This window comes from Amblyomma americanum, chromosome 2, assembly GCF_052857255.1.
Source record: "Amblyomma americanum isolate KBUSLIRL-KWMA chromosome 2, ASM5285725v1, whole genome shotgun sequence".
Classification (NCBI taxonomy): Eukaryota; Metazoa; Arthropoda; class Arachnida; order Ixodida; family Ixodidae; genus Amblyomma; species Amblyomma americanum.
The window spans coordinates 217,835,810-217,862,855 of NC_135498.1; the positions used below are offsets into that span (position 1 = coordinate 217,835,810).

General features: G+C 46.4%; 2 protein-coding genes and 1 long non-coding RNA gene across 4 annotated transcripts; 1 reads left to right on the forward strand and 2 right to left on the reverse strand.

Annotated features, from left to right (window-relative positions):
* Window positions 1–1,548: 1,548 nt before the first annotated feature.
* LOC144119464 (uncharacterized) lies at window positions 1,549–13,653 on the reverse strand. Of its 2 annotated transcripts, none has more exons than XR_013312376.1 (4): window positions 13,590–13,653; window positions 13,396–13,474; window positions 12,849–13,000; window positions 1,549–1,729 (listed from the first exon to the last, which is right to left on the reverse strand). It is a non-coding gene; the product is annotated as an uncharacterized LOC144119464 (long non-coding RNA). The 2 variants fall into 2 exon arrangements; XR_013312377.1 differs by having other exon boundaries at window positions 13,396–13,477; window positions 13,590–13,618.
* Window positions 13,654–15,428: 1,775 nt separating this feature from the next.
* LOC144119465 (uncharacterized) lies at window positions 15,429–20,537 on the reverse strand. The gene is made up of 4 exons (XM_077652068.1): window positions 20,378–20,537; window positions 19,304–19,507; window positions 18,183–18,266; window positions 15,429–17,561 (listed from the first exon to the last, which is right to left on the reverse strand). Exons 2-4 carry the CDS (start codon window positions 19,456–19,458, stop codon window positions 17,309–17,311), a joined length of 492 nt encoding a protein of 163 aa, XP_077508194.1. The 5' UTR covers window positions 19,459–19,507; window positions 20,378–20,537; the 3' UTR covers window positions 15,429–17,308.
* Window positions 20,538–21,414: 877 nt separating this feature from the next.
* On the forward strand, window positions 21,415–23,401 carry LOC144119466 (uncharacterized). The gene is made up of 3 exons (XM_077652070.1): window positions 21,415–21,889; window positions 22,002–22,181; window positions 22,317–23,401. The coding sequence occupies exons 1-3, from the start codon at window positions 21,647–21,649 to the stop codon at window positions 22,404–22,406; spliced, it is 513 nt and encodes a 170-aa protein (XP_077508196.1). The 5' UTR covers window positions 21,415–21,646; the 3' UTR covers window positions 22,407–23,401.
* The last annotated feature ends 3,645 nt before the right edge of the window (window positions 23,402–27,046 follow it).

Consider the following 27,046-nt stretch of genomic DNA (forward strand, 5'->3'; position numbering starts at 1 on the left):
AATATATCCAACGATCATTACGTTTAGGGACAAATTGTGCGCACACCATGGGTGGGAAATATATATATGGTCACGTACCAACGGTCAGCCATTCGACGCCTCGATACTTCAAACTATTAAGTGACCGAAAATTTGTTCAAACTATGCTGATTAGAAACAAAGGGTAAGGGGACCGAAAAATAGTTCTTTACACAGAGTTCGGAATAAAGAGAGCCCGACCAGAGGGGTTCGTACGGGTCTTTTCATTCTTATGCGACCGCTCATCAGCACTGTCAGCGGCGCCTCATAGCTTCCACTCGATAGGCCCCGCATACACTAAGATAAACTGGTCCCACGTCGTGGCAGAAACAGGAGCGCAGCTGGAGAAACTGCACTTCGAAAGCACCGTGTGACAGGGGTAGTAGACGAGCGGTTCTCCACGATGGCCGTATGCAGCACGCTGCATTGCCATGCTTCATCGATCAGGACAGGTAAGCTGTACGGCCTTGCGTATGCTTATATTACCGGCAGCTTGGTTGCACTGAAATATGCGATTTTGACGGGAGCGAAGTGCCAGTTTGTAAATACCGCCGGTTTGAATTAAGCGATCTCCCTGTCTGTCTACAGTACACACCTTACATACCCCTCTGGCAATAATGGCCCTCAGCAGCTGAGAAAAGAAAAAATTAAACTGGCATTAACAGGTGATGCGAATTCACTCAGCCACCTAGCTCAGACCACTTCTGCTTGAGAAAAGATAGGTCACAACAATCAGAGATTATAAATCAAATTTAGCGAATATTTAGGGCCTCTTGTTAGCAAAGCCTGACATTACCCAGTTTGTGCGCCCGAAACATAAATCACGAAAACCAGGGTAAACGCAATTCCTGCTCAAAAAATGCCTTCAAGAGAAATGTAATTTTCCAGTGCAACAGTCTGAAGCTACCATATAGAAACTGGCAGATGTCTTGAACCTGAAGGCAATGGATAAACTGGCCATGTGATGGTTTCCATGTCATGTTGCGTGGCATGAATTACCGAGGAAGACATCGTTTTCTTTATGCTTTTACAGTGCAGTTTCGGGTAATGCGAATTTCGAAAACTGCCAGCAAGAGCCCAGTGCTACAGAATCCGCCTCGTTTGCAGCGAGTTGCAATCCCAGTAGCACTACTAGGGCTGTTATCTTGCCTTTGTAAAATACCTACAAAGAACATTCAATTCAAAGGGCCTCAATTACAATGTTCACTGGGCTTCAGCACCCATTTAGCAGTTGTCTCAAAGCAGTATGTTGGCGAAATTTCTTGTTTTTCATTAACTTTATGGAGAATTTTCTGCTGCAATGGCATAAACAGGAAGGCAATATGCGGTTCTACAGCAACACTTCAGACTGTGATGCGACACACACGGCAAGCACTTACCTCAAAGATGAGTAGGTTACTCAGAGGAAACAATGTGGTGGCTGGGTATGGTCTTAAAAAAAAAAACTGCTTTGTAACACGGTTGTTCTATATGGCCAACGAAGTTGGTACTCATTTATTCACACGCTTCATCAATTACTGACAAGGCGCGTCGGTAGGAATACTTTATTTGGCAAGGAAGTCCTGGCCGACGTGGGCCTAATGCAACTCTGCCTGTAGGCCAAGGTGCAGACTTGTGGGCACAATCTTGAGCCAGTAGCCTGGAACGGGGAATAGGTGCCTTGGACCAGAGAATGCCGTGCCATGCAAGGTCGGCTGCTGCATTCCCTCCACTAGTGTCAGTCATACACAGGGTTGGATGCCATGAAAAGAGAAAAAAGTATGCAAGCTCAAAACAATAAAATGCAATTAATAAACCACTAAGAGAGAAACCCACAAACAAATACACAAAAAATGGAATGCATATGAGAGAAAAAAGATAAGGACATCTCCCAACAGGCTACAGCAGCAGCCCACGCACTCCTGTAGTGGCTTTGCGTATGGGCATTAGAAAGATCCTTAAAAAAAAGGATAAAAGGAACATTGTTCAAGATGTGCCAGAGAAACCACACACAAAAAGAAGTGTGTACAAGGCAGAGACCAAGAATGAATAAAAAGTCGAGACAAACAACGAAAGGGTTTCTGAAAGGCTTCTGACACTGGCACACAGGTGGTCACAAGCTCCATATGCTAAACCCAAAACCTTAAAGGGGCAGAGACATCAAATTTTTGGTTGGAGTGTTCTTAGTTTCAAACATTGCATACTCCCACCCGGTGCGTGATGCATGCTCCGCAATTCAAATATGCACATTAAATATTATTGCATTATTTATACTGAGCGATTTCGGTTTCTGAGTGTTGGGGTGCATTATGAAGTCCCTCCTGAGGAAGAGCAGCAACCCTGGTCATTATAAAACAGATATTTGAAATTATATTTGAAACAGATATTTGAATTATAAAACAGATATTTGAAATTACAATACAAACATGTTTCCACAAAATGCAGTGATGAAAAGAAACATTTCATTCCTCTTCACAATTCATCGCATCCTAAAGCTTATTGAGCATCTCAATGAATGAGGGAAAATCATGTAGAATGGTACAATTAGTCTGAGCCATAACTGTGTTCAGGAAAAAACATGACAGCTTGACTTTGTAAGCTGCCGAACGACAGTCTTTCGGCTTTTCATTTCTCAGCCTTTTGGCGAAGATCATAGCACCGAAGCGTGGCCTTGTGCAACAATAACTCATGGGCACGTTGGTCTGACATGATTTCCAGTGAAACAGCGCAACGGCACAAGGCCAGAGGACAAGAAAGGACGATACACAGCGCTGACAGGTAGAGCATCCGCCTCACATTCGGGAGGTGCTGTGTTCAATTGCCAGTGCCGCCGGGTGCCCACCGGTTTTAAGATTTACCTGCCATGGTGCTCGGCTCATCCAGGGTGAGATGCTTGGGAGAAGGGTCTTCGACCAAACCGTTGCCTTGACGGATCAGATAAGTTCCGCCGTCAAGCAACCCTAAATCCACCTCGTGCGGTAGAAGCCCATCTTTTTTTTTAACCCGTCATGCACACCTGCCGATGCGTGTGAGCCAGCCACAACGGTAGCAAGCAAATACCGCTGCACTTTGCTCGAAGGCGGTTTGTGAGCGGAGAGAGCTATGGCACATCTCTCTTGAGGCTAGAGAAGTGAACGTAAGTTTTGCAACTGGCACAAGGCGAGAGTTTTGGACTGCGGGTTTTTGACCACGTGGAGACGTTTTTGTGCCCGCATTTGACGGGAATTTTGAGGCGCAGGCTGTCCTTCCCACGCAGTGCACCCCTGGAGAGCCGAGCACTAGGCCGGGGGACCGCCTGTTCCTATTGGATTAATTGGCTGGTGGACCGGAGGCCGTGGGAATCGTACCCACGACCTACTGTAGCCGAGGCGAGCATTTAAGCACGAGGCCACAGCTGTGGTGGAGATGCTCTTGTCACAGTTCAGACACTGAAAAGGCGCATGACGTGATGTGGCATTGTTGAGAAACATCAATGACACAAAAAATCTATGAACAGCAGCTTAAGATACAACAAAAGTGAGAGCATTAACAAGACGACCTCTTCCACACTCCCTTGTGACACTTCCAGCTGTGGAATGCTGCCCCAGATGCAGCATTCTTGACGGGACATGGGGCGCTTAACTCTTGTGTATGGGTTTCACCACACTGGAATCCCTGGCCGTAACGGACCCACAGATGCTGGCACATTTCAACAAGGAATCAATGCAGGAATTTCAGCAGCTGTTTCCCTTCTCACTAGATGAAAAGTGCCTGGGTGATCCGGAGTCTTAGATTTGGAAGTTTGTTAAAATTATGCTCACAAGTTTTTGCTTTCTTTTAATGGTTCATAAGAGTGGTGGCCATATGTGCTGACATTACATGTGCTTTCACAAAAGAAACAAACAACTCTACTTTGAGAAAATTCTGGAAAATTTCTAAACGGAACACTCTGCATGCTTTCAGGGGCTCCATACACTGCTCATTGTACTGCAAAAGAATACTTCAGGCTTTCAAGAAGGAACCCTTGAACAAGAGGGCTGACAAAGGTTGGTTTGCTCATCACTGAGAAGCACTGCCTTTTACTGCATTTCCAATGAAGGTACACTCTGGCATCCCTTTTGATAGCAGCAATGACACAGGACAAGCATCAAGCGATTTCCACAAAAAGTAACAGCTTGATACGACCTCGTCATCACAGCTCGAACCGCAGAGCAACTAGCCTCTATTTGTTTGTTTCTGCAATAGCCTACAAGATTGACGAGGCCTGAGAGCAAGATTTACAGATCGATTTTGATGCCACACTGGGGTGACGTGGCACCTCGCATCAGCATACTGAAAGTGCATGAATTCTGCACATTACTATGACTATGGCTTATTCCACAAAAAAATACTTTTGAACGTAGCTGTGTCTATTGATATGCACGAGACCAAATTTATTGAGGAGTGTGGCAACCTGTACAGAACCAACCAGTATATACAATGCTCACTTAATTGAAGACAAGAAAAAGACAGCTAAAACAGACAGGCTGCCATGCCTAATACTCATTACAAGCAAAAATATGTCATGTCAATAACAACGGACCGTGTGCTGGACACTCACAGTATCGTTAAAACTCGCAGCAGACTTCTGCGTTAATTTCAGTCCATCGTTTTCCTAGACTTGACCACTTTCTTGATGGTATCCCTCACAACTCCCCGATTTTCCAGGTAAACAAAATTCCTCTTGACAATTCTAGGTTGCTAGACACCCTTTAAAACCGTCACAGCCCTTCCAAGAAACACAGTAGAGCCTTGCTGTTCTGTTCTTGATTCGTGTAATCTGCAGTATCACGAAACCAAAAATTATGCGTGTTGTGCTATTTTTATTCACAATACAAATCCTGGATAACTTTTTGAAACGATTCCCTGGCATACATGTCCATAATTTTGCCAAATTCTGACCATATGATGCATTCAGATACCAAGAGAAAATGCCAGCCAAGCTAGTCATCATTTTTGGATGCTTTGCCCACATGCATTTGAGCATTGCGGAGAAGACGCCGCTGCTGCCCTGCACAAAGGCAAAGACACAAAGCATCTTAAGAGCAGCTGCGGCTCTTCCACAATGCACAAGTGTAACGGGACAAAGTATCTGAGAACAGTAAGAAATATTTGACGGACTGGACATGCCATGAAACTTCACCCCCATGGAAAACAAAAATATGGAAACAACTTGCAAGCACTAGAAAAGGAACTTTTCAAAATTTGTGCCAGCACATTCACGAAGGTTTTAATGAAGTGAAAGTGCCAATAAATGCCAGGGACTAGGAAATGGCGCAAAACCTGAACATAGAGACAGTCACGTGCAGACAAGCAAAAAATTTTTTCATAGAGGTTAATTCAAGCTTGTTGCTAAAACATTGCATTCATAACATCAAAAAAAAATATGAAGGGAGAAAAGGAGGGGGGGGGGGTGAGACAAAAAAATAAAAGGGAAGGTGGCACAAACCTTTGCCTTAAAAATGCAAAAGGCCTTGTTTCGTACCATTTGCAGAAGCTATCATGTCAGGATTTCGCATTCATTGAAAAGCAGTGTGCGTGGCAGACTAGCCAGCAATTAAATTACTGTAATTAAATTACTTTTCTCGGTAATTTCTAATGTATTTCATTACTTTTGTGGCCTGGAAATTTAGTAATGTAATGAACTACTTTCAAGCAGTAATTTCACGGAAAAGTAATTAATTACTAGCAATATTACTTTTGCTGCATACCGAGTCCATGCTTCTCCTCGCATCTGCTATGCTTCGACCTCACGTTTGTGGAGATGAGCATATACAAAGCAAAGGTAGGGTATATGGGGGTTTAATGTCCCAAATTTTCTGAACATGTCCTAAAAAATGCTACAAAGATTCGCTTTGGTTTAGTTTGGTTTATGAGGTTTAACGTCCCAAAGCAACTCAGGCTATGAGGGATGCCATAGTGAAGGGCTCCGGGAATTTTGACCACCTGGGGTTCTTTAAAGTGCACTGACATCACACAGTACAGGGGCCTATAGCAATACACCTCCACCGAAATGAGACTGCAGAGGCCGGGATCACACCAGTCTTTTGGGTCAGCAGCCGAGCACCATATAACCAATGAGCCACAGCGGCGACTCCCAAAGATAGAATAAATTACGGAGGGCACTAGAGACTACTTCCATGCTTTGAAAGCGAAAAACATTCATTTTTTAATTTGTATTGTTTCCTTTCTTTCTAGTGACACACCTACTCATTAGCATACAGTCATAGGGCAACACATTAAATGAATCATTACTAGCCACGAAGCAACACGGTTTTGTGGCCAATGGGTTGCGCGATCACCTCACAGTCTGAAGGCCCTTGGTTCAATTCTCTGCACCCTCGGAAGAAATTTTTCTCTTTGCTGGAGGTTGTGAACCACTTTTCCTGTACATCCACAACATAGCCGGGTATCGCATTAAAGTGCCACTTAAGGCTCTTGCCTTAAAAGTGCGCAACCAGTAATAGCCAGCACCCCAGGGAAGCAGCGTACGCAGACGAGAGGTGATGTGCGCGCAGGTGCCAGCACTGCCTTTGTGAAAAGTCTGCATATCAGTCACAGGACTGCTACGCATCTTCCTGCACTGCATACGGTCTCACACACAAACGCATTGCATGGCCACCAGAAGAGCGCCATGACCAAGGCATGCCATATGGCACCTTCGCACGGATGCACTGCGAGTGCTTGAGCAAGTACTTTGACATCGCCGCACTGACAAGAAATCTTAACTGACACGTCTAAGAAAGTTGGTCGTGAGTTGTCGGTTTTTTATGGCCTCATTTGAGGCCCTATTTCTAACTCAAGGGCAACAAAGGCAACAACGTCCCAGTGACATGCAATTTATTTCCACCAACTTGCCTGCAGAACAAATCAATTGAACATCAGCAGAACTGGCAGCTTCTCTGCACCCCTGTGCACTTCTGGGATGATGCGTGGATAAGCAGTCAATGTACTCCGGCTGTTTATGCGGATGACAAATTCTTCAAAATCAGGATGGTGGGAAGATATTACACGTTGAATGATGTACTTCTGATTGAAGAGTGATATGAGAAAGATCATCTACATCAGCAAAGTGGCTGTTCAAATTGAGTAAAGAGGGGCAAAATTTCCAATACCCATTTTCAAGCTCAGTGGCAGTGCAAACAAAAAACTCGAAATTTTCCACAAACCATGACCAATGTGCAACATTTTAGCATCAAAACTAAGTAATTTTCATTACTTAAGGCAGGTAATTGCAATGTAATGTCGTTACTTTTTGAGACCAGTAATTTGTAATGTAATTTAATTACTTCTATGATTTCTAGGAAATGAATTAGCAATAAAATTTAATTACTTTTCAAAAGTAATTTTGCCACGTATGGTGTGTGGTCAGCAGCTGCCTAGGGAACTTCTTATTGTCCTTAAGTACTTACGCAAACAATGACACACCACCCAGTTCCCTACATGTGACAATGTCCATGAGAAAAAGGAATATTGTGACAAAGACGGCGAAGCTGGCTGTGGTGCGTTACAGAGCAGTCGCGCTAGGCCAACGGCCATTAAATTATATCTATGCTATCGTTCATCGCGCCTCACTCTTTGGACGGCCACCACGTAACAATATTATACACAACACAGCATTTGCATTGGAGGGAATGGCCAAGAGCATTTTCCATTTGGTTTTCTGCGTGTTAAAGGAATATATACACGTAACTTTGGTGGCATGTTTTCTTCTCTACAATGATGCCAGCTTCGTCGTTTTAGTGAGACTACCTGGGGCTGCCGAGCGATTGTCCCGATAGTGAATAGAAGACACCGACAGAGAGACGGCTCAGTGGAGATGGGTTCAGAGGAGGATGGTACAACAGAAATTGCATGGGGGGGGGGGGGGGGGGGGGGGGGGAGTGCTGGCCGCCACGATGAAAGATGTGTGAATGAATCCTGGTAGACGAAGCTTCCGGGACACAGGTCGCCAGTAGCCGACGGACGAAGCCCTTGAATGCACCGAATGGCATGGGCAGGGGGGCGGTGTCCTCACGTGTGGGCGGTGTCTCGGGTCGCGGCAGCGTTGTCATGTCAACATGCCTTGTGGTCAGGGCGGGGGCCGGGAATGGGGTGAGCGGCGAGGTCGGTTCAGGTTCGGCGGGCTGGGCACAGCAGGGCGAACCAGGTGCACACGGCCGATGATAACGGCAGGCGGAGGACTCTGAAGATCCAGGACCAGGATGGGGATGATACCCCGCATCTCACACCAAATGTTAAGTGGCGACCAGCCGAATAATAAGCGGCGATGAATGATGGCAGTGAGATGATTTTAATGGCCGCTGGCCTATAACGTGACCTTTCCGTTCCCATACCACTGCCAGCTTCGTCGTCTTCGTGACAATATTGCCGCATTGCACACAGTTTTCCACAGTGCCGCGAGGTATGCCTTAACGAGGTTTTACTGTACCTGTGAGTACTAACGTTGCTGAATTTGATGCGTGTCAATGTGAAATCTGAACCGATTCATACACCTCCTGCAGTAAGGCCCATGATCCAACTATAAAATTGAAGCTCTGATGTATTGCTATGTTTTTGTAGATTGTGCGGTTGGAGTTGTGTATAGCATCCCACTGACGTGTGGTAAAACTTACATCGGCCAAACGGGGCGATGTATTAATGACCGTTTAAGAGAACACAGTCTGTCATTAAAGAATGGGACCGAGTCAAATCTACCGATTCACTGTAAGGATTGCTGGAAAGAAGAAGAAGGAAGAAAGAAGGCATGTGGAGCAAAACTTCTGGAAACAAGTGTAATCTGCAAAAGTAAAGACACGATCGCACGCGAATTGATGGAAGCGCACAGAATATGTAAGAGTGGGAGTGCATGTGTTAGCACCCCGTCGATCGTGATGTATAAAAAAGAATGTCAGTTTTTAGATATGGCATAGTATCTGCGGAATCACATGTTCTTGTGCCATATTCGAGTTTTCTACGCACGTGCTTTCAACCGTGTTCCCCCCCTATCTGTCTTTACCCCCCCCCCCCCCCCCCGCCCGCCCGCCCCTGTGGTTGATATATACGCGGCGGTTTATGAAGACAGTAAAGTGTTGCAAGTTAGCGCCTGTCCTGTCGGTTTCCTCCTTCTTTGTGTCGTGTTGTTGCGCTTTTATTCTTGTTAGTTTGTTATTGCTATGCGATGCATTCAGAACAGGTGCTGCCCTTGATGGTTGCACAGATAACTTTGACCACAATGGCAACAAAGGCATCAAAGGTTGCCTCCAAACTATAGCTCTCCACCATTCGTGGCATGTTTTCCACTGCTCTACTGTCTTATTCCACAGTGGCCCACTCATAACTCACCCCAGTTCTGACTGCGGGACCAATCCAGCAAACAAGTCTTACGCAGTGCTGTTCGGATGGACCTTATGGCCATGCCACTGCTCTAATTACACCCCACCACTTTCGCTCGGCCCCATGGCGACATTCCTAACACAGGTGGGGGAAGGAGGAAGTTGGAGTACCATGAAAGCCAAATGTACAACAAGGACGTAGTGCAGCGGTCTTGCTCAAAGCTCTTGCCCTGAGCTCAAACAGCACAGGTACTTCTGGTTGAGCTTACAACTTCGTCATGCCAGAGCTGACAGCTCACCAGCCACACACATTGAAACAAATTTTTAATTACACATGCCAACAATGCCACATCTATTAAGATATGGAAGATGGTGTTAAGCCATCTATGCTCTAACCAACCCAAAATTCTTACTACTGTCAAGCAGATGACCTCGTTTCTCTTAGGCAATACATCCAGCTCATTACTGTTTACAGCTATGGTAAATTGTCATTTTGACCTCTCAGATTTTCTCACCAAGAGGCACAAGGGCAATTGGTTAACTGTACGGTTCTTGGGACCAAGCGCCATTAAGCAATCACCACAAGCTCTGGGCAAACGCTCCCTGAAGTGGCCACCAAAAATCTTGCACACAGAACAGTAGGAACAAAACACAAAGACTAATGTTGTGTGAGTCACTCCTGTGCTCTGTCTATTGGGCTACATGTCTCAAGATGAACAATCCTCTCCCCATTTTCCTAAAAAAGTGAAACTACAACAAACATCTACTCCTAACTTGTGAAAACAAAACGACAAACACAGAAGGAAGAACATAAACATGTCTCGTCCTTGTCTTTCCATGTATTCTTCAATTATGGGAACTACTTCCTCGTTCAGCTCCCTGTCCTACATACATTCGTCTGTGGCTTCTCGCCTCTCGCCACTGCTTGTCTCTAGGGGCACAAACATTGCCAGTTTCACAGCAGGAGGCCCACTTTCAAAAAATTATAATTTGCTAGATCCGTGACAGCCTAGCTGTTTTGTTCACTATACAGGCAGGCTTTGTTCATTTGGGGTCTGTAGGTGAAAGCTGTTGTCTTAATAGTGAATGTTTCCACGTTTCCTTTTTGTTTGTTCTTTCTATGTAATGGCTAGGACAAAAACTGTCGCCCACCCAATGCAAAGGAAATAGCCACATAATCATAAGGTCTCTTCCATTTGGCTGCACTTTCTGCACTAATTCAAGAAGTGCAGCAAGAGTTCTAGGCTGGCTTGCACTTGCCGAAATGGAAGCGCAGCTGCGGTGCAGCAATACGGCGGTGTCCATGTGTAGGTCGAACAAGCGGGAGAGGTATGGCACTAGTTATTTAATGAAATGATGACAGTTCTTTGTTGAAAGCTTTATGGTTTATGGGGGTTTACCGTCCCAAAGTGACTCAGGCTGTGAGGGACGCCATAGCGAAGGGCTCTGGAAATTTCGACCACCTGGGGTTCTTTACCATGCACTGACATCACAATACACGGGCCTCTAGAATTTCGCCTCCATTGAAATTCGACTGCTGCGGCCAGCATCGAACCCGCGTCTTTCGGGTCACGGGTTTCATCCTGGCCGCGGTGGTCGAATTTTAATGGAGGCGAAATTCTAGGGGCCCGTGTACTGTGCGATGCCAGTGCACGTTAAGGGAGCATAGAGACCTAATTTTGGTGGCATATTTTCTTCTTTATAATGATGCGGAAGACACTACTATGCATGAATCACCATGTGGTATTCGCCTACAACCGCTAAATAATTTATAATAGAATATTTCTGTCATGCTGTTTCGGTTTCAACAGCCGAATGAGAGCTGTGACGTCAAAGAGAGGTTTTAGGTCATATGAGGCAGAGAAAAACTGCGATATAATTGCTGCTTAATCGTTTTCATTTACTGCAGCACTGAAGCCAGCCTTCCTCAAGAGCAGGAATGACAACAAATGTAGAAGCACCAATTATATTGCAGTTTTTCACGCCTCACATGACCTACAACCTCTCTTTAAGGTCACAGTCATCTTTCAGCTAGTGAAACTGAAACAGCACAAGAAAGAAATTCAGTTATAAATTATTTAGCAGCCATAGGAGCATACCACGTGGTAATCCGTGTATAATAATGCCTTACACCTCATTACAAAAAAAGATTGGCTTGGTTTATGGGGGTTTAATGTCCCAAAGCGACTAAGGCTATGAGGGACACTGTAGTGAAGGGCTCTGGAAATTTCGACCTCCTGGGGTTCTTTAACGTGCACTGACATCACACAGTACATGGGCCTCTAGAATTTCGCCTCCATTAAAATTCAACCGCCGCGGCCGGGATCGAACCCACGTCTTTCGGGTCAGCAGCCAAGCCCCATAACCACTGAGCCACCGCAGTGGCATCATTACATTAGAAAGAAGAAACCACGCACCCAAAAGTTAGGTGTCTATGCTCCCTTAAAGAACACCAGGTGGTCAAAATTTCCGGAGCCCTTCACTACGGCGTCCCTCATAGCTTGAGTTGGTTTGGGACGTTAAACCCCCATAAGCCATAACCTTTCAGCAAATAACTGTCACCATTTCATTAAATAGCTTGTACCATACGTTCTCTGCTTCTTCGACCTACACATAGAGGAGGTGAGTGACTGTTTGTGGAGTCATAATGAAAACCTGAGCGGTCAAGTCGAGTCGCACGGGCAGCATTTCAGCGCTAATTCGTAACTCGCCTCTGTGTATACATGCAACGATTTTTTTTTCTTTCTGTGAAACGACCATTTCCTAGAGCAGGTTCATGGTAAAACTTCATTGCAATTTGCTAATTGAAAATTCTTCCAAGTGTTTCAGGATTTTGGTCGTTGTTGGTGTCGGCGGCATGCAGTTGGTTGCAATTTCTTGACGACAGTAAAGCTATTGGACAATCGGGCCTGCACTCGACCATTCGTTTTGGAAGCGTCCAGTGCCAAGCTGCATTTGAACTGCCTGAGCTGTTGTTGCACGCTGCCGGCACCACCGCGGAACTTCACAGAACTAGTGCAGAGAGTGCAGCCAAATCAAAGAAACCTATAATGACCAATCTTAACGAAGTTGTAGTTTGGGCTTGTTCGTATAGCATATTAGAAGACATAGCACAGCACAATGGCACAGAGAAAAGCACACAGGACAAGCGCCTATCCTGTGTGCTCCTTTTCTCTGTCCCATTGTGCTGCACTGTCTTCTTCTAATATCACCACAATGACCTGTCACACACTGCAACAGTGCCTTGTGAGCTTTATGCACCTCACAATCTTCCAAACAGTCAAAGGACATCAAGCACATTGCCCACAATGTTCATCTCTTTAAGGGCTCTTTACACCATCAGCTGTAAAAACGTCTTAAGCTTAGAGGCTTTAAAATTAAGCTTGCTTCTCCAGCTGCCTAATGCGCTCCATTCTAGTTGGCTACCTGGGTCCAAGCACCTTTCCCACGTAAAACCGATGCTCGGCGCAGGTGGCACAGCACTCATTTTAAAATTCTCACAGAAGGTTGAGGGCTCACCTTGTGGCGCCTCAGAGCTTTTGCTGCCTCAGCATTTTAACGTCCCATTTGTTCAGCCTCTGCGCCAGCAAGCCAACGCCGGACTCGAAGCAGGAATCGGGAAGGTCCGTGCATACCACAAAACTGCCAGTCAGTTTTTAAAGTCCTGTTTTCTGAAATAAATATGAATTTAAAAGAACATGTTTCGCGCTGCAGGCACCAAAGCGTAATCGCTTATCTCGCCGCAATTTTTGCACCTGTTTTAGAAAGCGAATTGTAACAGCAGAACACAACTGTAAAGGGCAGCATTAATTCAACACTCTACACTTTCCCAGCCGCGGGGCCACAAAAAATCGAACCGCGTACAAAACTCATCGCACAAACGGTTAGTTCAACTGGACTGTTGTCAAAAGTTTCCCGCCTTTTTTCGGGAGCACGCAAAAGTTGGTAATTATGCGTGTTTTACATGACCATGAGTTCCATTGGGCTGGATTGACAAAAGGTATAAAACACGCTCAGCGCAAGCTCTTTTCTGTTGAACTGCACAGAGCTTTTGAGCAGAACTTACGAAAAAACAGACGAGTCTTTCCCTCCGAGCCTTTGGGTCCACTGCCGGGCAAGCGGGCTCAGCGCTAGTCCTGGGTTATCTGCTAACACAAAATATTCGGGCGCAAGGAAGTTGACAACGGAATGCTGAGTGTCAGATAACGGACAATCACTCAGTATGTGCATACCAAAAGATAGCAAGAACAAATTACTCACGTGCAACACGATCGCGCGCTCTTTTCGTCGACCGGCCATAATGCTACTGAAAGCAATGCTCGGCTCGCCTCAAACATGGCTCAAACAGCAAAAAATTTGCCAGATGTGACGTCTTTGCTTCAAACCGGATGCGACGTCATGGGTTGAAATAACGGGGTTATTTTTTCAACCTACACTTCGTGCAGGCTAGTGTAGGCGAGTGGAGGGCGGGGCTAAAGTTATGACGTAAGGGCGCTGCACTCGTCCGTCCGAGCGCCAGCCAATAGCGTGACACTGAGCGGCGTCGTCTGCGCGAGCAGACTACAACGACTACAAATTTAGATCGTAATGTGATACTATTGAAATGGATAAACAGTTCGTTAGTAAAAAAAATTATATTCTGTCGTGGTTACGATAGCAAAGAAGTGCTAAAACCACCTAGGTCATTTCTCTGTAACGCGAAGCTCACCGCAGCTTGTGTCGTCTGCATTACCTGAATATGGAGCGCGTCTACGCGATATCTGCTGAGTTTTTTTGCGACTCGTCTTCTTCGTCAGAGGACGAAAGTGATGATGAAGCAGTTATTCTGATGCATGAAGCATCCTTGCTTCTGTTGAGATTGGACAGGAACCGTGTCCCTCTTCACGTAGAGAGCGTTGTTCCGCGGTACTTGGCCACCGAGTTTCGACGACTCTTCCGGCTCACCCGCGAGACAGCCCGCAACCTGACCGACCGTTTCGAGGCGTCACCGTATTATCCAAGAGGCGAGCATGGAAGGCCACAGATAACAGCAGAGAAGACGATGTTGATTGGTCTCACATACCTGGCAACTCAGATGACCGTCAACCATATCGCCGACAAGTTCGACGTCGCCGAGTCATCTGTAGAGGTGTGCCTAAATCGGCTGCTGGAATTCCTCTTCAGTATCTCGGCGGAGATCATTCGATGGCCCACGCCAGCCGAGCGCGAACGAAGTAAGGAAGAATTCAGAGCTCTGGCGACCACGAAGAGCGGCAGGCAAGGATTACCTAACGTCATCGGGTGCATCGACCGGTGCCATATAGAAATTCCGAAGCCTGCGAAGTCTGAGCACTCGCACTACAACAGGAAGAAGTATCATTCTGTAGTCCTGCAGGGCATCTGCAATGAAAACAAGAAGTTCATTGACGTTTTTGCTGGTTTCCCGGGTTCCGCGCATGATGCGCGAGTGCTGCAGAACAGCTTCTTTTACGAAGAGGCGTCGGAAAAGTGCGAAGGTAATTTCGCATGTATATTTAATTGCCTTAATATTTAACATCGAAGCACAAAACATGCATGATCAGTATGATTCCTGATCGCAGCATGTTTGCAGCATGTGATCGCAGCATATGTTTGGCCGTCGCACTTCTTAATTCAACAATAAAAAATCGTAACTGCGTGCAGTTCGAAATGTAATTGAAAACTGGTTTAAACTGCATGGAATTGGCTTCCATTTCTTCCTGTTCACATTTTCTGATGTGTTGGTCAAGCATTATACTGCGGCACATTTCTCATTTTTAATTAAATTTAAATTAAATCCTGAAAGTGTACCTTATATGTTAACATATGCATGCTGTGCCATTTGGTGAGCTGGTTTCACTTGTCATATGCTGCAATATTTTCTGAAAAAGGAGCCGCAATGTCTGCAGTCATGCGATCAATTCACAAATTTATGGCTTCTACTATAGCTGGCACTACCAATAACGTGCAGGTGGATACCTTCTTGGTGACTCGGCATACCCCCTGCAGCCATGGCTGCTTACCCCTTACAATAATAATAATAATTGGTTTTTTGGGGGAAAGGAAATGGCGCAGTATCTGTCTCATATATCTTTGGACACCTGAACCGCGCCGTAAGGGAAGGGATAAAGGAGGGAGTGAAAGAAGAAAGGAAGAATAGGTGCCGTAGTGGAGGGCTCCGGAATAATTTCGACCACCTGGGGATCTTTAACTTGCACTGACATCGCACAGCACACGGGCGCCTTAGCGTTTTTCCTCCATAAAAACGCAGCCGCCGCGGTCGGGTTCCAAGCAAGAACTACGAGGAGGGTTTCAACAGTGTCCACAGTCAGCAGCGGGTCATTGTGGAAGGGGCGTTTGGCCTTCTGAAGAACCGTTTTAGGCGACTTTTATATGTACATTCACGATCTCTTAAACAAATTGTCTTAATTATTATTGGCTCCTGCGTCTTGCACAACATGTGCACAGAATCCAATGATGACGATGAAAATGATGAATTGCCCAGTCAAGGGCTGGATGTCAGTAATGTTGGAGAGGATGGTGACATTTCATCTTGCCCAAGCAAGTTTCGGGATGACATAGCGCAGTCTCTGTAAAATGCTTTATTTATTTCACTGCATTGTTTGTTGCTGTACAGTAGTGGCACAAAGTTTTGTCAGTGCTTGTTTCCTCACTGACAGGTTTTATTCGCATAAATAGTACTCATTTACAGTTCATAGTATTTGTGCATAGTGTTTCTATACACATGTGAGATGACGACTAGCCCTCACTCAGAAAGTTCTCCGTAGCTTGTTTGTGGCAGGTACAGAATGCATACACATATGCAATTCTTCACATTATATTTGTACATCATGTTTGTCAATATGGACGACATGACAACTATAACTGTTGCTCCTAAAGTTCTTGGTGACTAGTTTGTACATATGGGTAGGTACACAGCACATACTCATTTGCAATTCCTTGCATTGTTTGTAAATAGTGTTTGTAAATAATGTACATGACAACTAGCTCTTGCTCGTAAAGTTCTTCGTGGCTTGTTTGTACACTTATAGGTTGTTTACACAGCGCATACTCGTATGCAATTCTTCATAGTGTTTGTACATAATGTTTGTGCATAATGTTTGTATATACGTGTGACATGACAAGTAGCTCTCAGTGAAAAAGTTTTCCTTGGTAGCTTGTTTGTACACTGCCAGGTAATTGTTGCAGGTTGTTTATGCGGCACATACTACTTTGTAGTGATGGCTGTAAGGAGAAACTTGAATTAAAATGGCTTCGAATCATTCCAGTTGTGTTGCACTTATCTGAACTGACACTAAAGTCATTCCTGAAGGATGTTGCATGCAAGAGGCTGTTCCTAACTTGGAGGCCATGATGCATTTAGTCTAAAACAGCTGTTGTAGTAACGCCAGAAACGGACGATGGTATGGTGATTACAAAAGGTAAAAAAATCGGCAGGTACTTCAGGCTGCTTACGTGCTAAGAAGGTGAAAGCTTTAGTGTGCCATCATGAGCAGTCAACCTCGACACAGGTTGCGCGCTGAGAATTAAATTAAACAGGGGCACTACCCTTAAGCACAAGCAGCATAATTTCCCACTATGACTTCTCACTGCCTTAAGCATTCCGATACTGATCACGGCGTTCTGGGTGGAAATCCCAGGATCGAATCGAAATACCCATCAATGTTCATTGCAAACAGGTCAGAAGTTTCTGGGCGCCAAATCGTGGTGCGTATTAATTTGTTCGCAGGTGTACAAGTTTCTTTCATCACTGTTTGTGTTGTCATGCCAAATAGGTAAACTTTATAATGTAACCTAAAACAATATAGCTGATGTAAAACACATAAGTAAATGCATAAGTAAACACATAAGTAAGGTAAACAATACAGGAAACAGTTATAGAGGAAGTGGAGCTTTGCTTTAAATTAAGAAATGTGCATCAGATGAACTAATATCGACACTATATGTTGCCAGTGCTGTCCTTAGTGGCTCCAGCTGTTTTTTTTTACAGCGCACACAAGCCTCTCTAGTAAAGCAAGCTTTTCTCTTTGTGCTTCCATTTTCTCGCGATGTCGCTGGTGTCTGCTTTCGTCAAGTTTTGCTGCTATTGCAGCAAAGCTTTCTGCCACTGCGTCTGCCATGCGCCGGGTCCGTTTCCTCGCCGGGGGTCGCCCTCCCTCATTGCATGGTGCCTGCTGGCTGTTACTTGGTCCCGGTAGGGGATCCTCGTCCAAACTAGGGAAAGTGGAAGACAAAACTGCTATTCACCACAAAACATCAGTACATAACCGTGGTCGCAGTACATCTTTGTTTTGTATACATCAGGAATCAAGCAAGCGGTACAGCACAGGCTGAGCCAGTCATGTGTGTACAGTTCATTGCTCCTGCTCATTGCAAAAAAAAAAACCTCTCCATATGACAGGGCTGTTGTTACATTGAGCTGCATCTTTTGTTTCATATAGTGGAGTTATTCCCATATTTTGGAGAGCACGTACTGCCTTCAGCACAGCACTGACTTACTCTGTGAGACTGGCCTGCCTATTTGCTGTGATGCCCAGAGCCCTTTTCGTGAATTCATATGCTATGCGACAAAAAAGGAAAGCTATAGTTTTGTGGAAAATTTATTTGCAGTGGTGCGCGGAGCCTGTATGACATTTTCTTTCCTGTCCTAAGCCAGCACTATGTTCTTTGCAGTGAGGCACAATTAACAGCTCTGATTACTAAGCACAGTGAATTCTTTGCAACGATTCAGCCTCATACCTTTTGCCCTTAAAAATGTGGCGGGACTCTGTGTTTTTTGTTAACTGAAGAAAGCTGTGGACACCACCGAAAAGAGGACAATAAATGGTGCCTCACTTTGAGCTTGTCCTCGCCTGCCCAGGCCCTGCCACAAAGCATGGCTGAATGTGGTGCTGCGGCTCGAGGATTTCAGCCAGCTCCCTGCATATGCCAAGATCAAGAAACACAAGAATAAGCCATGCATTACATAACTTGCTGTCAGTGCTTCATAAATGGCATATTGGCTGTGAGTTCTTCAAGAGTATAATGTAAGCATGTACATGCATCGATTGCAGCATACAGTGAAGGTCACATCTGAATCAATATGACAGTCGAATTGCGGCAATCCTCGTGCTTTTTTAGTCTAAGATACATGTGCACACACTGAGCTGCAAATAAAGATGGTTTTGTTGCTCACGTTCCTTGCACCAAAATATACCGAACTAATGATTTGCATGCTTGATTGTTTTAGTTGCCTCATTGACAGGCTCTACGCTTGTAATATTGCTTGTATAATTACAGAGGTTTAGTGAGACAGCAAGGACAGCATTTGTTGCTGGATAATTCCAGATGGCACCCGATGGCCCACTTGCAGGTGTCAGCCCAACTATGAAAGAACGCAGTTCATCAAAAGAACACAAATTTGAATGTAGAAATCATGAAGCCGAGCTTCCACATGAAAACAGCTGCTTACAGGTAACCTTGGGCACCGTGTGTATCTCAGTGCGAACAAAGAAGTGGGCTTATGCTGATTTAGTTTTAAACCAAGTGGTTATAGATAATTTGCTGACATAAAATGATTGTATTTATTTTGTTCGGTGCATGTTTCAAGCCCTCTCTGTTTCTTGCTCAATAATGGTGCAGTCGTGTGCACAAAGAATGGGCGTTATTACAATAAATCAGATGGCAGTTACCTCCAGTTTTCATCTTACTTGTTCTTTCACTTGTTCCCTTTTTTGTGTGTGTTTCAACCTTGACACGCCAACTGGACCTTCAAACAGTACTCCTGCAATGCTTTAATGATTAATCAAATGGCGTGAGCTAATTGATTATGCGATGAATTCAATTCAAAATCTAATGATGCAGTGATATATGACCTGTGGATGAGGGAAGGGTGAATTGAGTACAACAATAAAATATATGCGGTTACTTGGGCACCTAGCTGCTTTTTGTGAGGTTCATTTATTCTGCATACTTACTCTTCATGATCACAAGTTCTGTGCTGGTGACCAGATCTGCTGTTGTGATATTTTACACGCTTGTACGCCCGCTCCAGCGTCTTCCACTTGTTCTCGGCCTGGAGCAGGGTGACACCTGTGCCTTGAAAGCGGTCCCTCAGTGATGTCGCCCACATCCTCCCACATTGCTTTCCTCGTTTTGAACGCAGGGTTTTGTAGCTTGCTCTGTTTGCGAGATGCAGAAAGGGAGAAAGCAAGACTGGTAATTGTGTACATAACACTATGTAACCTGACTTGCGACTTGCATGAAATATGTTGTTTCATGCCTGTTATCCTGCTGCTTATTAGAAATGCATGCACATCTGTGTTCAGTTCAGGCACACTTAATTGCATGATTGTGGTGTGAATGATTTAGGCCAACTGCTATTTGCAAGGCTCAATTAAATAACAAATAACTCTATATCTTTCATGCAAATTTTGTCTGTTTTCTATAATTAGCAGATATACAAATTCATGGCTGCTATATACAATGCTAGTGACTTTTTACAGGACATGTAAGGCATTTTAATTACTACACATGAATCTTTATGAAAGCTGCAGTATGTGGAAGGTTCTTCAGACCCTAACTGTCCCGTAAATAGTAGTCAATACCTGTGTGCTATATATATATATATATATATATATATATATATATATATATATATATATGTATATATAAATGATTTCCCTACAGCAACCACGCAGCTGCGTCAGTCCCTACTTTTCATTTCTTATAATCGCCTTATAATTTGAAATCGCCATGGAAGTAAAAGAAAAAGTCGCGGTGACGACATATTGAAAACCGCGTAGGGCGAGGGACATTTATGTTGTGAACGTACTTTTGTTCGTATCAGGATCGTACCCATCGCGACTAATAGCACAGTGCATTAATGTTAACTGCCATGTATGCTCTAGCTGCAGCGGGCATATGCCAACGCGTACGCGTGTATGTATATGTATACGTGTGCGCGCATGATCACCGCCGGGTGCCGCGTTCCCTGCCCCGGTGTTACGTGCCATTGCCACATTGTAATTATAGGACCGGGAAGTACTTACTTTGACAAGTTCAATCAGGAACTTTGTCCTGTCGGGCGTCCAGCAGCGCTCCAGCGCGTCCCCGCCGTTAACCGGCGCTGCCGGTTCGAGCGGCACTCGCCCAGTCGGCGCCTCAGGCTGAGCTGTCACCACCTGCACGCCGGCGTCCTCGGGAGAAACAAGGATCGGCACCCCATCTGCGCATACACCTTGGCGTAAATTATTACACGCCTAAACCCGGTGATATCGCGCGAGACTCCTGATCGGCACAATAATCGCACATCATTCTTTAAAAGTAAACAACCACGTTGCGAACTATAGCACACAAGGAAGCAAACGGCCAAACGAACGAAAACCCGTTCGGCAGGCAGAAATACGCACTTTCAGTGGTGTAGGCGACCATATCTCCGAAAAAGATAAGGTTGCCGCTCTCTCCGACACGCGGGTGCGCCGCCACTTCGCTGCCGTCCTCGAGGCGGACGACAATTCGCAAGCTCGCAAGGCTGCGCTTCTCCATGGCGAGAAAAAGCACGTCTGCTGCGTGTGGAAACGGTTATAGAATGCGCGGGCTTTCGAAACTCCCGCCTGGTTTCTGTCGTCTGCTAGCCTACAACAAAAAAAAATGGTTTTTTGCTACACCGCTTACACTAGTGTAGCCAGTGTAGCATAAAAAAATAACCCTAACGCTTGCGTTATTTCGACCTGGTTGCAGCAGTCACTGCCGGTAGGGAGACCACTCTCTGCCGTAAATAAAGTTTTTCTGAACTGAACTGAACAGACACATTTCCTCTTTAGATTTTTCTCGGAATTCCCCACGTTTCCTACAGCGCGCGCGGGATAAAAAAAAGCCCATCTTTACCCCGACCCCACGCAATGCCCCCTGAACAGCTTTCAGGCCTGCGCACAAAAGTTTGAGGTCACATCTGGCAAGCTGACACTTGAAGAAGCCGCATCGCCAGTGTGTCAAGCGGAGCGCTCTCCCAATTGGAGAGGGTGGCAGCGCGCGCGATGCCTGCCAACTTTGGCCGCGAGGGGCACTGCCCGTCGTAACGGCGTTTGGGTGCAGGTGGGCTGGAAACGCTGATTGGTCGATGGGATGCGCTTCTCCGTGACGTTTTTCTGCTTCTCCCTCGTTCTCAACCGGATGTGGGGTCGCCGCGCCTCTCTCGGCCTGTCCCTAGACGGCCTAGGGAATCGCTAGGTCCGGCCGTCCGCCGTGCTTGCGTGGTGCGCGGGCATTCGCTTCGTGAACCTAGGCGGCGGCGGGCGCGTTTCGGGAGCTGTCCAGGTATGGCTTTTTTGCGTGGTGCGCTCGTCGGCGACAGCCAGCTGAAATTTCTGTGCAGTTCTCGCTTACGGCTTTCGCCGTTAGTGAGAACACGCACTTTCAGCTTTAGCGGCCACGACGCAATCAGCCTAGCTGATATGATTCGAGAGACATGCTTTCGGCACGCCGATTTTATTGTCCTATATGTTGGCGGCAACGATCTCGACAGAGGGGATGACCCGCGAGAAATCGCCAGCCACATAAAGGTACGCATTTTATCTCAAATTTCGCTTCCAGCCACATAAAGGTAGGCATTTTATCTCAAATTTCGCTTCATGAAGTGCTGTACCGCTTACCTACATGTCTTGCGCATTCCAGGACCTCGTTTTGCTGCTGCAGGAGAACGTGGCCAGTGTCGTGCTGGTCTTCAAAGTCTTGCCACGCCATTTCGATGAGCCACGTAAGGCGCAATTTGAGGACCGCCGGCGTCGCCAGCTGAACCGCCGTCTGTCAGCCACGCTGAAGCGCTTGTCGAGCGTGCACATTCTCAACCCCGAGGTAAGGGTTGAACAACATTTTCGCAAGTTTTCTCGAGCAGAACTCACCAAATTGCGGCGCTTGTAACGTAACTTTTTTTGCAACATCGTTTCCTGGATGCTTCTGGCAAGCCGATGCTGTCCTTGTTTGCCGCAGACCGATATCACGTGGCGAGAGACCGGGGCATCGACCAGATGTCAAAGATTATCGTCGCGGCCCTCGTCAAGATCTACGGACCAGGGATAGCGTCGGCTTCAAGGCCAAGACCAGGAGAGGTGTACGTCGTGCACCGGTGTCGTCGATGCGGAGCCAAAGGGCACAAGACGGACCACTGCTGGGCCTACTGCTCACCGCGCCGCCACGCCGCTGCAGGTCGCGGTTGAAGTGCTCCTGCAAACGGCCCTTTTTTAGGGCCGCCTCATTGTTTCCTGGCAGATCGCGAGCGTCCCGTTTCGTGCCCGTATTCCCTCTCTGTCGAAATCGACGCCAGACATCAAAATCGCGCGGTGTGAGCTAGTAAATCGCTGGTAGAGACAAAAACTCATGCTTGTATACAGACTTACCCATCTCCAGTGCGCCTTTGTTTATTTCCGTAGGCACTACTCGCGCTTTGTAGAAATCGACGCCAGCCGCGAAATTTTACATGTTAGACCTCGCTACAGCATTAGCGCAGCGTGCCTTCGTCTCTTTACGTTCTAACTTTTATGCAGCGCACCTTTGTTTGCTCGTTACTTTTGTTCTTTTCAGTCGTTTCCTGAATCCGTCCAAAGAGCCGGGCTAAATGGATGATTATGGAACCACATGGCGATTGCACTGCATACAGCACGACTTTGGTCCCTGTGTTTTTAAATAAAAACATCAGATGTCGAAGGTCATGGCCGTGTCCGAGGATGGCTTCCACAGCTGGGGCCTAACCATAGGGACCGCACACGCTTTGTCGTCGTTGCCAAGTGGAGAGGCCCAAGATGGCTGGCATCCTTAATAAAGATCCCTTCTCGGGGCCGCTTTAGTGTTTCCTGGCAGATCACGCGCTTTCCACCCTGTGCACACGCTCTCATTTCCAATTAAAAAGGTCCTTTAAACCCTGCAGAAGGCATGAATTAGCAAGTGCTAATAACAAGATGTTGCATGGTACTTGAACAATAGCGGCTACAATGACAAAGGTGAAGAAGTGCTGGAGTTACACGGAAATAAAAAAGGTTGGGGGTGCCCACATAACAACCTGAAATGGTTTTGGACAGGACTCCTAGTTAATTGCATTTGGAAGAGAAAGACAAGGTTTAATTTTGCAGTGTAAGCTTGCTTCTCTAGAATGAACAGAGAACGTTGCCTCACATTGCTTGGGCCACCTTCCTTGACCCCATGAAAAAAAAAAAAACAGGATGCCTCTGGGAAACTATTTGCGGAATCTCCGCCCCCCCCCCCCCATTCAGGAGGGAAGGGTGGGTGGGGGGGGGGGGGGTGACGGCCTCCTCTTTGTCGGGCTCGGCGCGACGCACGATGGACAAGACGGCGAAAGGAAGGGGGCTGTCAGTGACGCATGTTCCGCGCTCTTCGCTTAGCCAGCGTACAAGTCCCTTCGACAGCCTGAAATGCCTTCGGTGGGCATCGTCACGCATGTCGAAAGGATTGTCATGCACGTGCGACCGCCGATAACATTCCTTGCAAGCTTATTCATTGCCGTGAAAATCACGTCCGCCCCGTATCTCGCCCCAATTTTTTTGAGCCGGTGTGAATTTCAATGGATGTACGGAATGCCCACCACTTGTCTACGTCCACCGTCCTCTTTTTTACTAGCATGGGCCTCCCTCCTTTGAACAGGATCCTTTCGGAGATCTGAGCCAACTCAAATCAGGACACCCGGCTTCTTTCAGCCTCTCTACCTGCCCCAGGAAGCTAGCCTCCGCTCTGTGTGTACAGGATTTCCCAAGCGCTCTTTTAAGCATGAAGTCGCTATACCCTCCTTGACGAGTGTGGAATGCCCCTAACTGACGTTCAAGAGAGGTTTTTTTTTGTCCTAGGGTGATATTCCCAACAGACCCTGCTCGAATAAATGGCAGCGGAATGTAAACGAAGACATCGAAGAAACACACAGACGGATGATGAAGACGCCAGCCGAATTGTGGCTGAAGGAATTGACATTTTATGTCGGTCAAATGCAGGTGAACGACGCAAGAAAAGTTTCGAACCAGTTATAAAGGAACTGAAAGGAAAAAACTTGAAGCTGTGCCTTGCGGATAAAGAAGGGGGTTTTGTGGTGTTGGATTCCTGCAGCTACAAAACGAGAGCCTTGGATGCCATGAAGAAGAACTTTCGTGAAGTACACAAAAAGCATCTCACAACAGCAAAAAAGAAGGTTTTATCGATGCTCGAAATGGCCAACTTAGGGCCGCTCCACCTCAAGGTAAAAGCGACAAGACAAAGCACCCTGTCCGTGTTTTTCAGTGCCAAAACGCACAAAGTTGGGATCCCTTTCCGGGCGATTCTGTCAGAAGCACACACTTGGCAGATGCTTCTTTCGGCTTATCTTGCCAAGCAACTAAGCAACGTAAACGTGGATGACCCCTTTAGAATCAAGAACTCTGAAGAGCTAATCTCTGAGATAAAAAGTAACAACTGGAACATCTCTTATGGATTTTCACTCGACATTGAAGATATGTACTATTCCATCCCACATGATGAATTGATGAGCGTTCTACGAGACACTATAGAAAAGCAGGGAGCTGTGTGGTTTCAAAACGCCGCAGGAGTTTCAGTGGACTCCTTCCTGGAGCTGTTGGGAGCCTACCTTATGTCTACCGTCGCTTCCCATGAAGACACCCTGTACATTCAGAAGAGTGGAGTGTGCATCGGGTCCAGAGTCGCTCCAGCCCTGAGTGATCTATACCTCGCGGCCTGCGACAAAAGAATTCAGGAAGCAACCAAGGACAGACGCATCGTGAGGATCGTCCGGTACGTCGACGACTACTTGGTTCTATGCGAGCAGAAAAAAGAGGACACGGACACCCTAAAGGACAACACACTGACCACCTTTCAGAATAGCTGTCCAGCGCTCAAGTTCACATGGGAGCTTCCTGAGCACGGCGTCCTACGCTTCTTAGACATACGCCTTGAGTTCTCGCCGGGGCGCCTATGTTGGACATACCAGCCTCGAGCAAAGAAGCAGTTTCTTCCTTTCAGCTCTAACCACTCTAAGACGGTCAAAAGAGGAATTGTGAGGGCAGCATTGCAATCTGCTCTAAAGAAGTCGTGTCCACACCAGATGAGCCAGGGCCTTCAGAGGCAAGTTGCTAGGCTTCAGGAAGCCGGATATCCTTTGGCGTTGCTCTGCAGCATAGCAGAAGACCTCGTGCTGCCGAAGAAGCTTGGCAGGGAAAAGGAAAGTGCCCCTGAAGCATCGACTCAAAGAAAGAAGTTTTCCGTTATTCCCTACGTTCATGGGCTGACCCACAATCTCAAAAAGATCGGGAAGAAGCACAACATCAAGATCATACCCACGGTGCCAAACAAGGCGAAAAGCATGTGTGCGCGAGTGAATGGGCAGAAAAACAAATCCGATTGCCAAATCAGACACAGAACGAGGTATTCTCAGTGCTTTCAGGGCATCGTTTATCGTATCCCTCTATTCTGCGGGAAGCATTACATAGGCCAAACCGGGAGATGCGTCAACGACAGAGCAAGAGAGCACGCAACAGCCATAGCAGGCAAGTCTGGCACCAACCTTGCGATACACTGCAGAGATTGCGAAACTTGCAAAAAACAAACAAGCCCTGCTGACCTTCACCACGTGCAGGTAGTGAAAAAGAGCAAAGACAAGCTGACAAGAGAAATCCTGGAAGCCTGGGCCATCCGTGAATCCGGAGAGCAATGCGTCAGCACGCCATCGGTTGGCCTATCGAATAAAGAAGTGAGATATCTGTGCCGGGATGCAAGCAGGAATTGATAAGATATCATTCGAAGCACTGGCTGGTCTCTAAGTATAAATATGCGGCCTTTTCAATAAACGTTCAGCTGTCAGTGCAGCATCGTCCTCGTCTGTGTGTTTCTTCGATGTCTTCGTTTACTTTCCGCTGCCATTTATTCGATCATGCACCAACTAGCTCAACAATCCACCTTATTAGACCCTGCTCTCTAGATAATGGATCCTGAGGTATAAAAACTTTTTTTTTTATGGCGCAAGGGCATCTATGGCCAAATACGCCTTGACACAAGGTATTTTCTTTTTCTCAAGGTGGGGACAAAGACCCATTTCCCAAGCAATTCACCCTAAATAAGCCGAGCACAAGACCAGGGAAAAGCTTGTACCCATTGTATCCCCGGTGGGTACCCGGCGGCACTGGGGATCGAACCCCGCACCTCCCGCATGCGAGGCGGAAGCTCAACCACCTGGCCACCGCTGCGGTCGGTCTAAAAACTGTAGGGTAGCTGAGCTGGGTAGTTCGAAGGTGAATCTCAGGCCACTACCTGTATCTTTGAAGATTTTGACGACGTCCGGAACTGCCCTGGGAGAGTTCGACTTAAGAATGATTAAAAAATCATCGACGTAACGGAACACTTTTAGCGCGAGGTCAGCAAGATTTTGTGCCAGTTCTTGATCCATCCTGCTCAAGTAAATATCGCTCAAAACGGGTGCCACACGGGAGCCGATGCACACACCCGATTTTTGGACGTACACCTTTCCGCCCCGCCCAACAACGGTTGACTCTAGGTAAAATGATAGCAGCTCCAGGAAACTTTCTATGGAAACCCCCGCACCCCGCCACGAACACCAACTCGTCATTGTCTTTTGCAATGCAGTCTTTCACTCTCTTCATGAGCTGAGCATGGCGTAGCGAATAAAATAAGTCCTCCACATCGATGCTGAAGGTAGAGTACTTTTTCTTATC

Bases quoted from the DNA above. Each gene is read 5' to 3' on its own strand.
- LOC144119465 (XM_077652068.1), bottom strand. From the start codon at position 19,458: ATGTGGGCGACATCACTGAGGGACCGCTTTCAAGGCACAGGTGTCACC. The intron at 18,267-19,303 runs GTAAGTATGCAG...TGGCATATGCAG, and splicing joins AGAACTTGTGATCATGAAGA to GGAGCTGGCTGAAATCCTCG. The intron at 17,562-18,182 runs GTGAGGCACCAT...CACTTTCCCTAG, and splicing joins CAGGCGAGGACAAGCTCAAA to TTTGGACGAGGATCCCCTAC.
- LOC144119466 (XM_077652070.1), top strand. From the start codon at position 21,647: ATGGCTTTTTTGCGTGGTGCGCTCGTCGGCGACAGCCAGCTGAAATTT. The intron at 21,890-22,001 runs GTACGCATTTTA...TGCGCATTCCAG, and splicing joins AAATCGCCAGCCACATAAAG to GACCTCGTTTTGCTGCTGCA. The intron at 22,182-22,316 runs GTAAGGGTTGAA...TGTTTGCCGCAG, and splicing joins TGCACATTCTCAACCCCGAG to ACCGATATCACGTGGCGAGA.